Raw genomic sequence first — 13,632 nt, forward strand, 5'->3', positions numbered from 1 at the left:
CCCCATCGTAATTTATCTTCTAGAAAGGAGCTTGTGGAGGAGACTAGGTCGCTGCTATGTGGAGAGTGGCCTACTCAGTCGTTGGCTTCACTGGTTGCATCTGGTTGTAGTCAAGCAACTGTTGTCGAGCACAGGTAACGATCTGACTGAGCGAAGCGGCTGAAAGGCCAACCCTGATCTAGTTTCTCCAATGCCACAACTGCCAAACGATCATGGTGAACAAATCCAAATCGAGTCCAGCCTCTTCAACATGCAGTATGAGCTTTTGGAAGTCATCCCAACGGACTCTGTTCCTGAGGCTCTAACCCGTATTAGCATCCCTGACCTCGTTCAAACACGGACATAGCCACAAGGCATGTACCACATCCTCTGAATGTGATTTACAATGATCACAAATATCTTCCTGTAGCACCTGCCGTTTGACTAAGTTTGTTTTAACAGGGATGGCATTTTTTGCAGCCCTTCACATGAAGTTTTGGACTTTTGGTAGTACCAAGAGACCCCAAATGATCTTCCATAACTTCTGTGATGGGGCAAGATTATTGTTAAGAGGGTTCGAATTTTCCTTTTCCTTTGATAGTAGATTATATCCTGATTTAACTGTGTAAGTACCAGATTGTGTATGACGCCAAATCAATCTATCTCTAGCTAAAACATCACCAAGTGAAATGCCCTGAATCAGCTGAACCTCTTCAGGCTTGAACAAAGCTTGTAGTAAGTCCACATCCTAATTTCACGTTTGGGCATTGATCAAGGAGCTTACCCTCACTTCTGGAAATTCAATCCCCATCAGATTACTGACCCTTGGTGTAGATATAGAGGGTAGCCAAGCATCACCCCAAATGCTAATATCTTTCCCATTACCCACCCTCCAACGCCCTCCTTTTTTCAAGACCTCCCTACCCTTCAATATGGTACGCCAAGCATATGACCCTTTGGTTGAATCTGGTGCCTCCAAGATAGAACAATTCGGGAAAAATTTTGCTTTGAAAATTTGATAGAAGAGTGAATTTTCATTGTGAAGAAGCCGCCAGGCATGTTTAGCTAGGAGAGCATCATTAAACATAGCCAAGTCTTTGAAACCCATGCCCCCCTCATTTTTCGGCTTACACATAGTGCTCCACTTTACCCAATGGATCTTCCGTCTATCTCCTCTTTGACCCCACCAAAATTTTCTAATAAGACCCTCAATTTCATCACACAATCCCATTGGTAATTTGAAACAAGTCATAGTGTAAGTGAGAATGGCTTGGACAACGGCTTTAATGAGGATTTCCCTCTGGGATTGAGAGAGCAATTTTTCCCCCCACCCTTGGAGCTTTTTCCATACTCTCTCCTTGATATATTCAAAACTAGCCTTTTTCCTTCTCCTAATCAAAGAGGGCAGCCCCAAATACTTCTCATAACTTCGAATTTCAGGAACTCCTAGGACATTCTTGATGTATTGCTTGCTCTCCGGAGTGGTGGACTTGCTAAAGAAAATGGTGGTTTTGCCTTTATTTATGTGCTGCCCCGAATATTTGCTATATGTATCCAACAGTTCCAAGACTTTGTCACATTCCTGAGGAGTAGATCTACAAAATAACAAGTTATCATCTGCAAAGAAAAGACGGGTTAGTTTAGGGCCATTTTTGCAAAGTGGGTAGCCATGTAGTTCTCCTTGGCTGACTGCTTGTGAAATGAGACCATGTAGACCCTCAGTGCATAACAAGAATAGGAAAGGAGAGAGGGGATCTCCTTGCCTAATTCCTTGGGTTGGCTTGATCATGCCTTTGGGCTCGCCATTCACCAATATGGAATAGGATACTGTTTTTACACCCACCATCATCAATTGGATCCACCTTTCTGTAAAATCCATCCGTCTCATTACTGCTTTCAAGAAAGACCATTCCACTCTATCGTACGCCTTACTCATGTCTAACTTCACTGCCATGTATCCCTCCTTCTTAGATTTGTGCTTCTGCATACTATGTAGACTCTCAAAAACAACCAAAATATTATTAGAGATAAGACGACTCTTTGTAAAGGAACTTCAATGTTCCGTTATGAGAGTAGGTAATACTTTCTTCATCCTATTAGCCAATACTTTAGAAAAAATCTTATATAGTATGTTACAAAGGCTTATAGGTCTAAATTCAAAAAATAACTCCGGGTTTTTTACTTTGGGGACTAGGGATATGAAAGTATGATTCAAATGACATGGGAACGTGGCTGTATTAAGGAATTGTAAGACGGTGGTTGTTACCTCATCACCAACCAGTGGCCAAAAGTGTTGGAAAAAAATTGGAGGCATTCCATCCGAGCCCGCTGCCTTGAGAGGGGCCATCTGCTTCACTGCTTCATGTACTTCCCAAACCTTAAAATCAGCTGATAGCTTTTCATTCATTTGTGCACTAACCCGAGTTTCAATAGTCAGCAAAACTTCTTCAGGAAACATGGGATTAGCTGAGGTGAAAAGTTCTTTGTAATATTGGATAATGATGTCTGCCACTTCCTCATTATTTGCACTCCATTGCCCATTTGGATTTCTAAGCTTATGTTTGTAATTTTTTGGGTACTTGTTGGTTGCTTTACTATGAAAAAATCGTGTGTTACGGTCTCCTTGTACTGTCCATTGAATTTTGGAATGTTGTAGCCACATTTGGTTCTCTCTATCCAAGAGAATTTCAATTTCACTCTTCAGTTCCCTCACCCGAGTGTTTAGCCCCGACTCCATTGCAATCCTTTCGGCCTCAGCTAGTTGTCTTCTCTTTTTTTCCAATTCATTCCTCACATTACCGAACTTCCCATGGCTCCACTTAGTGAGTTCGACACCACACTTCTCAATTTTTCCAAGTATCCGATTATTGAAAAAATTAGATTCACTAGACAGCCACACGGCTTCAACTGTATCAGAGCAACCTTTGTCGGACAGTCACATCTCCTCAAATCTAAAAATTTTCTTCTTTCGAGTCACCTCCAAATCTGTGAGAGTGATCAAGAGTGGTCGGTGATCTGATGAATCCGAGTGAAGGTGGTGAACTTGTGCCCCTGCAAATCTTGTGAACAACTCATAATTGGCTAGCCCCCGATCAAGTCTTTCCCATACCGAATGCCCTGTTGCATAATGCTTACTCCATGTAAATTGAGGTCCTACAAAGCCAAGATCAAGAAACCCACATTCATCAACCACATCTCGGAAAAGCTGCATTTGGGATTGTGATCTCATGCTTCCTCCATGCTTTTCATTGCTCCTCAAAATCTCGTTAAAATCACCTACACAAAGCCAAGGGAGGTTAAAACGGGAGTTAATTGTCTTAACTTCGCCCAAGCTTCATGCCTCAAATGTGTTATCGGTTCCCCATAAAAACATGTAAATCTCTATGCATCCTCCTTTCCTTTGTTGATAATTGAGTCAATATGATTTTTGGAGAAAGTCTCCACTGTGACATCAATTGAGTTTTTCCAAAACAACGCTAAACCTCCTCCCCTATTTTCTTGTGGAACAATAAACACCAGATCAAATTCTAATTTCCGTTTTATATCTTTTAGCCTTACTTCATCTGACTATGTCTCGGCTAAAAACATGACAGATGGATCTTTTGCTCGAAAAAAAACACCAAGCTCCTTCTCTATACGTAGGTTTCCAAGCCCACGACAGTTCCATACTAAGCAACTCATTGCTCCTAGCGAGGTTGAGCATCAGCCTTCACCATTTGAATAGAAAATTCGGATTCATTCGTCAAAACCTGTTTCTTGTTGCAAGGTAAATCAGAATGATCATCAATTGTTGAGAAGTGTCGTTTGCATGGACCTGAGAACATTGCTTGAGTTGTTTGCTGCGTGAAGTTGCCTCTGTCCAACGACTCCAACCTAGTCCACGTGCACCTTTTTTTTTTTTGATTCCCTAGCAATTTCATGCTCCTCACGTGACTTAGGGTTTTGGGTGAATGCATTGGCGTTAGGGTTTGTATGTGCCACCTCCCTTCCTTGATTGCTATTGTTGCAATTAACTGGATCATTAATTGGATTTATTCCAATCTGTGCCGTTGGGAGTAATAAGCTCTTATCATCAGATTTTTTGGGATCATTAATCCCAATAATATTTGATTTTAGTTGGTTCGGGTTTAGTGGAGAATTAATAGGGTCTTGAAATTTAATTCCCCTGTAGCCGTTTTCTGAATAATGAGGAGCATTTATATTTACGGTTATTCAACTTAAATGAGCATTCACTTCTTTGTCCGCTGGTTCCAGATTTTGCACCACCGTGGACTCCTCCCTGACACGTGTATCAGCATTGATTTCTCCGCCTTCCTCCGATCTGGCTTCTATTGGCTATGATTTTGGGGTTGTGCGTTTCTGACTGTAAAAACCCGGGATGGCCACCACACTTCGTTTTGATGGGAAGAACGGTGGAGCACGTAATGATGGCCTAAATTGTTTTTGTGTTTCTACTAAACTACCTTCTCTATCTAGCCAAATCTCACTATCACAATCTGAGTGATCCATTCTACCACACCAATAGCAAATATTGGGAAGACGCTCGTATTTGAAAGTTACCCAAGATTTTTTGCCATTCTCCATAGACACCACTCTACCACGACAAAGGGGTAAGGATATATCCATCTCCACTCGAATCCTCATAAATTTATCCCTTTCCGTTTTAGCTGGATCGTTTGAGTGAATCACTTGACCAACAACTTTACAGATTTTCTCGACCACCTTAACATTCATGAACTTATAGGGGAGTCCATGCACCTGAACCTAGAATCGGGTCTTCTCAAATTTTAGTTCTTCCAAGGCCATGCTCTTATCGTATTTCTGCATGATTACCAAGTGCTTATCAAACCACCATGGTTCGGCATTAAGGACCTTTTCTACTTCAGTTTCGTTTTCAAAAATGAACAGGATCACATGATCTCCCAGGTTTTTAATCTTGAATCCACTTCTTGAACGCCACAATGGAGTGAACGTTCTCGCAATGGCCTCAATGTTAAGAGCCCTTTTCATAAGAAACTTAGCTACGATGATATGTTCTTTCGAGTTGAATTCCTCTTCTAATCGACATCCTGGTCCTTCTCTCTTCGATAGTGATAATTTCATCCAACTCTGTGATAATTCCTCCATTATCTAAACTTGTTCTAGGCAGTTGAAAAATTAAAGAAAGAAAATAAGTGTTTCCCTATTCCCTTGAACAAAACCCAACTAGCCACTGAACTAGCACTAACCGAACTAACACTATTAGTGCGTGGAGAACAAAAAACCTTCGTAGAAGGTACGGCTATTCTATTGCCTAAGAAGCGTGTGGGGACCTTTCTTAGTTACAGTGAAATTCCTTAGAATTTAAACTTTTTTTTTTTTTTTGATAAGCCTTATAATTTGAACCTATAGGGATAGTTATGTACTTGAATCGTAAAGAAAGATTGTAAAGTTATTGACCCTTTTTTAAGTGGCATTATTATTATTATTATGCCATGTGGCATCCAATTTGACATCTAGTTGGCTAACTATATTATTTTACTCTTTGCATTTGTCATTTCAGAATTTTTTTCATCCACTATTTAATGCTTAGTACCTTTTTGACGCACGAACAAAATGTTAAAAACTAAAATGATTCTGTGGTCAATTTGTAGCTTTCTTTTATTGTTTAATATCATGCCTGTTAACCAAAAAAAAAAAAAAAGACTAAAATGATATATTTGAAAGGTAATAAACCATTTTGAAATATAGGACAAAAGTTGAGAAAAAAAATAATGATTAGGCCAAGAAAAGATAATTTGAATGATTAAATTAGAAACTATTTAAAATGACATAATTATTCATAGACTCTTTATGAGTAGGGTTATAAATAAACTAAACTTATTTATATTTGTTTGTTTAGCTAACAAGTTAAATTTAAATCAAATTTAAGCTCGAATACTAAAAGCTTGTTTAGAATCAGTTTTAATTTTTAACTTTTAGTTTTTATATACAGTTTTTAAAGTCTTTATTTTTTCCCACATTTTCTCTTTTTTTTTTAATATTTTCTAAGGTATAATTATATTTCAGCACATTTTCAGTAAAATTTTTTCAATAAAAAAATAAATAAACTGTTTTCAAATTGATACCTAGATAAGTCAAGCTCAAATATATAAATATGTTCATGAATGAATTTGTGAAAATAATGCTCCATTCATTTTATATATAAGAAAATTATATTTAAATTTTTAATATTCAAATAGACTTGTTTTTCATTCTTAAAAAAAAAAAAAAAGAAAAAGAAAAAAAGAAAAAAAAAAGGACTTGTTTACAAATTTTTGTCATCAGTAATAACACGTGATGTGTCCCACTAGACATCTTTTCTCGGATGTGGTCCGCCCAATGCCCATGACTCTGTATCATACTTCGCCTGTTGAAGCAAAGAAAATTTGATCAGATTCCTTCACGTGCCGTATAGGCAAAGGCCAGGCTTACCGTGACATGCCTGATCTCTGATCTCTTTTTTTGAAGAATGTGCCAGCCTAATCTCATTGACTCTTTACTTGGCTCAAATTTTCGCGTACACACTCCGTACATCATATCATATTTTCAACGGCTCAGATTCACCTAAAATTTATCAGTTTGCCAGTAGTAAGATAGAGGTGGTGGTCACAACTTGTGGTCACAGCACAGGTGTGGGCCAGGTCTGGATCAGAGCTGTACATATTATTGTCTTTACTTTTCAAGTTTTAATGCGCATATTCATTACCTTTCTCTTCTTTTCAAGTAAATACTGATACACGTGTTCTGAAATTACTCATACGGTCGTATGCCACCCCACGTTTCCCTCCACCAAATTTGTTTGGAGGGCGATAAAGTGATATGGAATTAAACAATAGCTTTTAGGTTTTTTTTTTGGAAATATATGTAGGGTAAAATTGTGTAAAAAGTAAAATTGAAAATATATGTTTAAATTTGCAAACCAAACAAGATTTGAAACTTTTGTTTGTTAAAGTCAATTGTTGAGAAATTGTAAGTGATAAAAAAAGGTAAATGATTTAGGTGGATTTATACCTTTATCGATTATAATTTACTATGTAGTAAGTTATAATAAAAATTGTATAAATAATTGTAATTTAAACATTATCTTTCTTAAAAGAGCAGAAAATGTAACTCATACTTTTTTTTTTTAATAAGACGTAACGCATACCCGATAGTGAAGATCAAAGACATAATTATGTGTACTGAAGTCCTAAAGATGTACCAAAAGAAAATGTAGGTTTGTACCCATATATATAATCACTCTTTCTCTCTCACTGATCTCTATGAATATTTTCGTAGGTCTCGATATGACCCTTCCAAGCATTAGTCACTCCCTTTGCCATCATCAGCTCAGCGACTACAATTTGATTGGGTGGCGCATTTAGTTGCCAGATCCCCATAATGAGGACCCATTTGGCCCAATCAGGTACGTACACCTCAGCAGAAATCCAAGGTAGAAATATACTGCTTAAGTAAATTTGTCGGTCACTATTTTTATGCTTTTTCAGCGACAAAGATTACTAGTACTTGGATGAATTGAACGGTATCGGAATCGAATTTCAATTCCTTTTTCCAGATTGTGATCTTGCTTTGTTTTGTTTTATGTATGATTAGAGTACTTTGCATTGATGGGTAAACACAATTTACCGATTAATGGCCCAAGATATTCCTTCTTTGGGTTTGGAGCAAATGTAAATGGGCCCAAAAAACAGAGAATACAAATTGGTCTACACTCTAGAGAACGTTAACCCATGAGTACAATTTGGAGTTGGAATTCTATTTGTACAGCCAATGGGCTTACCCTTGGCGATGGATCAACAACTTGCATAGCGGCTAATGCCATATTCCGTTTCTTTTGAATTTGGATTCAAACCATTTTTGGGACCTATCAAAAAAACCCCAAAAAAAAAAAAAGGGAAAAATTAGACTGACTTTCAACGTGGTTTTTTGTTATCACACTCACCTTCCTTCAAGTTTAGAATAAAACACACATGACATACATTTCCTAAAATACGAACTATTTACACTAACTCTCTTGGATTGTTGAAAGGGTTTTCCAAATTTTCTATCAGAGGGTAAAATAAGAAATTCAAGATTTTTCAAAGTCATTTTGTAATCATTCAGGAGAAGTTGGTGTAAATAGTTTCCTAAAATATGAAGATTGGTTTTGTTGATGGTCTGCAAAATACTCATGTTGTGAATAAAAGTTCATAACACCGAGATATAACATGTGTAGCTCATACTATTTTGCTCAATTAATTGTAACTAAAATCCTCCAACGCACAAGCATCGCATAAATACTAATAAAAAATTTAGAAGGTTTCTGAGAATTCAAGTTGAAAAACAAATCGGATGGAACATAAAGTATAGGAAAAGAAGTTGATCCAAAGCTTGTGATTAACTGGTTAACAACCCAAGGTGTACTGGCACTGAATATTTTTGTTCTGGTTTGTGATTGCATGAATCTGATAGTTTATGACTGGGTCGTTCATCCACATAGTATACTATGAAACCAATGAATATACAAATAGATTAGTGAAGAGGGGCATGAATTGGAAGCAGTACGGCAGGGCCTCCTGTTGGCATGGGAATTGGGGTACAAATTTATCCAGCTTGAGATTGATTCTGTGACAGTATTATCCTGGTTAATTGACACAAATTCTAATTTTACTCTTGATGTGTTTCCTTTAATTTGTTATTGCAAGAGCCTTATGGAGTGGGCATGGGAGGTTCAGGTGCGCCATATATACTGTGAAGCAAATGAATGCGTAGATGCTCTAGTGAAATGGGAAAACCACCAACAACATCTTTTGACTATCTACAACACCTGTCCCAGTTTTGTATACCAGTGTTTTGTAAGGGATTTGGCAGGCCTCAGGAGTAGTAGACTATGTTCCCAAAGGCTAGATATTGCTATTGTATAAACTTCTGTTATAATTAAATAAGACTTCCCGTTTCTATCAAAAAAAGAAAAAAGAAAAAAGAAAAAAAAAAAAGAGGGGCATGAGCAGACAAATAGAGTGGAAGAATTGGACAAATGTCCATCTTTTGTGTATAATTGTTTTGTTGGGATCTTATGAAATTGGGACCCTCAGGGAATGTTCCAGGATTGCCATGTAAAGATAGAAGATCAGCAGCAAAACTAGAGTGTTAGAGCAATTGCATTAGTCCGGCCAAATTTTTCCGTGTATTTTACACTAAAAAGTTAAAAACCTACTTTTTCTATTTTACATTGCCACATTTTCAAAGTAATCACATAAGTTTATCTATTTTACAATCCCCTTTATTTAAATAATATATATATATATATATTTTTTTTTTTTAATTTTTAATTATTATTTTATATTTTTATTGTCCCTATCTTTTTATCTTTTCTTTTGTACTTATCTTTTTTTCTTTGTCCTTATCTCATCTCTCAGACCAATCTTTGTCCTTCTTCTACTTCTTTCTCACCTCCCTCCACAAGCATCTTCTTCTTCTTTTTCCTCTTATGGTCAAATCATTTATCCACCACAAGCACCAATCTCCACCACAAGAACCAAAAGAATCAAAAGCCACAAGAATTAAACCCACAAGCACCACAAGAATGAAAACCCACAAGCAAAGACTCCAGTTGAGCCACAAGCATCGATCTTCGTTGCCAGCATCGATCCATAAGCATCAGAACTCATTCCCGTCGACCCACAAGCACCAATTTCTGCTGCCAACACCAATCCACAAGCATCTAGACCCATTTTCGTCGACCCACGAACTCTAATCTAGCGCCACCAGCACCGATCCACCGATCCACAAGCGACCAACACTAGCACCGATTTGTCTCTTTGTTGGTTTGTCCGCGTGGGTGTGTTTGTGTATCTCCGTGTTGATTTTTTTATGTCTATATGGATGTGTTTGTGTGTATCTGAGGAAAAAGAAGATGAGGAGAGGAGAAGTCAGTTCGTTTTGCATGGAGAAGAGAGAGAAAATAAGGTGTGAAATGTAAAATTAATAAAATAATAGTATATACAGCTACAGTAACCGTGCATATATGCACAGTTACTGTAGCAAATGTCTAAATGTACAAAATTTTAGAATGACTGATGTGGAAGATTTTTGAAGCAAAATGTGTAAAATTTGTTACTTTTTGTATGTTGCAAAGTTTACATCCACTGATGTGGATGCTCTTAAAGAAAAGAAGAAGACCAAAACGACTTGTAGTTTGGTATTGAGACATAAAACAACTAGTAGTTTATAATAGTTAGTAAGTGACAAAATTAATTAGGCTAGAGGACATGTGTCCCTAATCTTTTTTTTTTTTTCCTTTCTTTTTTGCGTAAACGAAGGATATAGTTGATAAACAAAAATATTACAAGAACAACGTGAATACAGTACATAGAACAACTCCAAAACATTAAACTAGTCTGAAACAAGAAATACACATTCCGTACAAACCTATTATCAAAAACCACAAACCAACCCGATGAGAGGTAATAGCTGGAACCAAAACAAAACACCAGACAACTGGACTATTATTGACCACAACGACTCTGGGATGAAACAAAACCCATGGAGTCCCAATATAGACATTGCCACAAAAGGTGGGGCATGTATCATACAAAACTTCCTTCTCAGACTGAGAAGCACCCCTCTTTGCTCGTAAGTCTGCACAACTATTTGCCGCTCTCTACACGTGCTCAACACGTGCCTCCCATCCCCTGTTGAGGAGACACTTGCAATCCAAAATCAAGTTAGAAAACTCCATAGGGTAAACCTCATTAGTATTCAACCATTTAGAAGCAAGAAGAGAATCTGTTTGAAGACAATCTGTTTGAAGACAAACTTGGCGGTGATCGTTGTCCCATGCTCGAAGCAACGCTTCCCTAACACCCCAAAGTTCTGCCATGGTATTGTTGGTGATTCCCAGGTGCAAGGAGAATCCCCACAACCATTTGCTAGTGGCAAAATGTGCCATGCTACCCACGTTGGACATACTGGGGTTACCTTTTGAGCTTCCATCTGTATTGATAGTAACATAAGGTAGAGGAGCCGGGCTCCACCTAGTGAATTTAGTTAAAGACGGGGATGAGTGCCCCGTCGGAATGGCACTGAGGAAGAAAAACTCCGTGGCATGTGCATAGCATTTTGTTTTAAAGTATGATGTGGTATGAGCTTCCTTGTAAAGATCAAAGAATTTCGACCTAACTAGATAGCCCAAATGGTAAAAGTGAATATAATGTTCCATGGGATATAGCAAGAGGGTGAAGTAAGTTTGGAATTATTTTTACACCAATCATGAAGCTCAAGCCGAAAGAAGTCAGAAATAAGGAAGTGTGATGGAATGGAGGATCAAATGTGTCGTGCAAAGTGACAATCACGAAGAACGTGAATTGGCATTTCAATATCAGTGCAACGGGGACACAATCGTTCATTCAAGGCAGCATGAGGGAAGATGACAGATTTGGTAGGAATGCGATGGTGAGCACACTTCCAAACAAATTTTAGGAGGTATCTTTAACTTCCAAATCTAAGAACATGTTTCCATTGTCCTCCGTGCTCCACCATTAGATAGTGGCAAAAGAGAATGGTAAGCAGATTTTACTGAGCAAATACCAGCGTGATGGTCCCAGACACGGTCATCAGCGAGAGACAGTGTGACCGTGTGGATTGAGAACAAGGGATGGGCAGTGGTTGAGCATAGATATATTGGGTTATTGTCGGTGGCAAGACCATACTATGTGGTGTAAAATCCCATTGGTGATTTGTCATTAATCATTCTAGCAACCGCAAACTCATATTCATGTGGAAGAAGCGGGCTGTGAATGAGACCTCGGTTTGGTCCAGGGGAAGCCAATGGTCCATCCAAAAATTTATGCTATGGTCATTGCAAATAACCCACCGCAGGCCACCTCGCAAGAGGTCCCGCCCCCTCAATAGAGCCTTCTACGAGTGAGATCCAGTATGTGAAGTGGTCTGTATGAAATCAAATGTTCGATAATGTTTTTGAGAAAGAAAGTTGGCTAATAGAGTATGCGGGTTCCTCCATACCCGCCATGCCTGATTCATAAGAAAGGCATCATTAGTAGATTGCCAAAGACCTTAGGCTTGGTAAGTGTCTCCCAACTAATGAGCTGCACATGTCGTTTTGTTGGCGTGTCGCCCCATAAAAAGTTTCGTATGGATTTATCTATATTGCTCGTAATACTTCTAGGAAGAGCAGTTGTTTGCATTTGATAATAGGTGAGGGGAGAAAGAATGGATTTAATAAACGTTATCCTACCCGCCTGTGAAAGAAGTTTAGATTGCCAGACTCGAATGCGGGAGTGGATTTTGTCAAGTAAGGGCCGAAATGCAGTTGTTGATTTCCGTTTAGTTAGAAGGGGCATGCCTAGGTATTTACCGAGGTCTTGAACAATAGGCTTGTTAGTGAGTGAGGCCATACTACGCTGGATCTCCGAAGATGTGTCCCTAATCTATTGGATCGTTAGAAAATCTGTTAGAGCTGAGTGTTTGGGACCATTCTGTTAGAGTTTGCATTCTAATCTTTGTATAAATATCTTGATTCCCTTGTAATCCATTTAGTTAATCAATAATACAAAATCCTTTCTTTGGATTCCCAAATATTCTCTCTAAGAGTTGCTTGCCTTTCATGCTAATCTTGTATGTTTGCTCTTATAAATATAATGAATAATATCATTTTGTAACTGCCCCCTTGGCTCCACCAAAAATTTCACATATGACTTATATATGTTAATTGTTAAGCACACTCTGCCCCTCCGACAGAAAAAGGAAAACAAAAAATGAAACTCCACACTTGACTTGAAACCAGATACCAAAAAGAGAGAAAAAAAGTTGCTTCGTACATTGCAAACTCTATATCATGCCAAACATGTCCCATGTTTTTTTGCTCTATCCCAAATTTACTCTTATCATTACTCAGCTCACAACACTTTTTCTAGCTAATCACCTTTTTATTTTTTAAACTTTCTCACTGCACTTCAACTTCAAGGCTTAAATTAGTGGGTCATATAATTTACCCATAATAATAATAATAATAATAACCAAAACAACTTATGTCCTTATACTTATAGGGTAGAAAAAAAAAACTTTCTTTTTTCAAATTTGATTGTTATTAATAATGAATTGATTATTTGGTTCATTTATTTTGATGATATGAAGTAAAGAATTGATTACTTTAATTGTTATTTATCTTGATTAATAATTCTTTGTTTATTTTGTTATAAAGATTAATATTTTTAAGTTAATTTTATCTTTTAGTTTAGTTTTTTAAATCTTGCTCTCCCTAGACTGAATTTCTGGCTCCACTACTGCTAAATATAATGCCTTTTGTTTTCAATTAAATGCTAAAATATGGAAGTTATATTAAAAAAAAAAAGTAACAAGAAACAAAGAATGTGGCAGGGGCTAAAGTAAGAAACATTGGAAGTCACAAAATTATAAGCAGATATAAATTTTTTTCTTTTACGATATAAAAGACCATTTTATTGAAATAAAAAGAAATTAGTGGTTCAAAGATTGAAGTTCAAAATAAATTAGAAGCTTTTGAGATAAGTCATTGTATAAAAAATTTACTCTATCCATTTAAAAGTTCAAACTTTCATCGGTTGGGCTCAACGCATTGAAAGTGAGTTTAGGTTTATATGTGAGGTTGAAGAA

The 13,632-nt window shown here is 37.3% G+C and overlaps 1 protein-coding gene across 1 annotated transcript; it reads right to left on the reverse strand.

Annotated features, from left to right (window-relative positions):
* Positions 1-733: 733 nt before the first annotated feature.
* LOC115956830 lies at positions 734-9,713 on the reverse strand. Its single transcript, XM_031075114.1, has 4 exons — positions 9,578-9,713; positions 2,957-3,255; positions 2,246-2,818; positions 734-1,960 (listed from the first exon to the last, which is right to left on the reverse strand). Exons 1-4 carry the CDS (start codon positions 9,711-9,713, stop codon positions 734-736), a joined length of 2,235 nt encoding a protein of 744 aa, XP_030930974.1.
* Between the last annotated feature and the right edge of the window lie 3,919 nt (positions 9,714-13,632).

This window comes from Quercus lobata, chromosome 8 (assembly GCF_001633185.2).
Source record: "Quercus lobata isolate SW786 chromosome 8, ValleyOak3.0 Primary Assembly, whole genome shotgun sequence".
In the NCBI taxonomy this organism is placed as follows: Eukaryota; Viridiplantae; Streptophyta; class Magnoliopsida; order Fagales; family Fagaceae; genus Quercus; species Quercus lobata.

Bases quoted from the DNA above. Each gene is read 5' to 3' on its own strand.
- LOC115956830 (XM_031075114.1), bottom strand. From the start codon at position 9,713: ATGGGTCTAGATGCTTGTGGATTGGTGTTGGCAGCAGAAATTGGTGCT. The intron at 2,819-2,956 runs GTGACTCGAAAG...AAAATTGAGAAG, and splicing joins TCACTCTCACAGATTTGGAG to TGTGGTGTCGAACTCACTAA. The intron at 1,961-2,245 runs GTAACAACCACC...CATAGTATGCAG, and splicing joins GGCCACTGGTTGGTGATGAG to AAGCACAAATCTAAGAAGGA.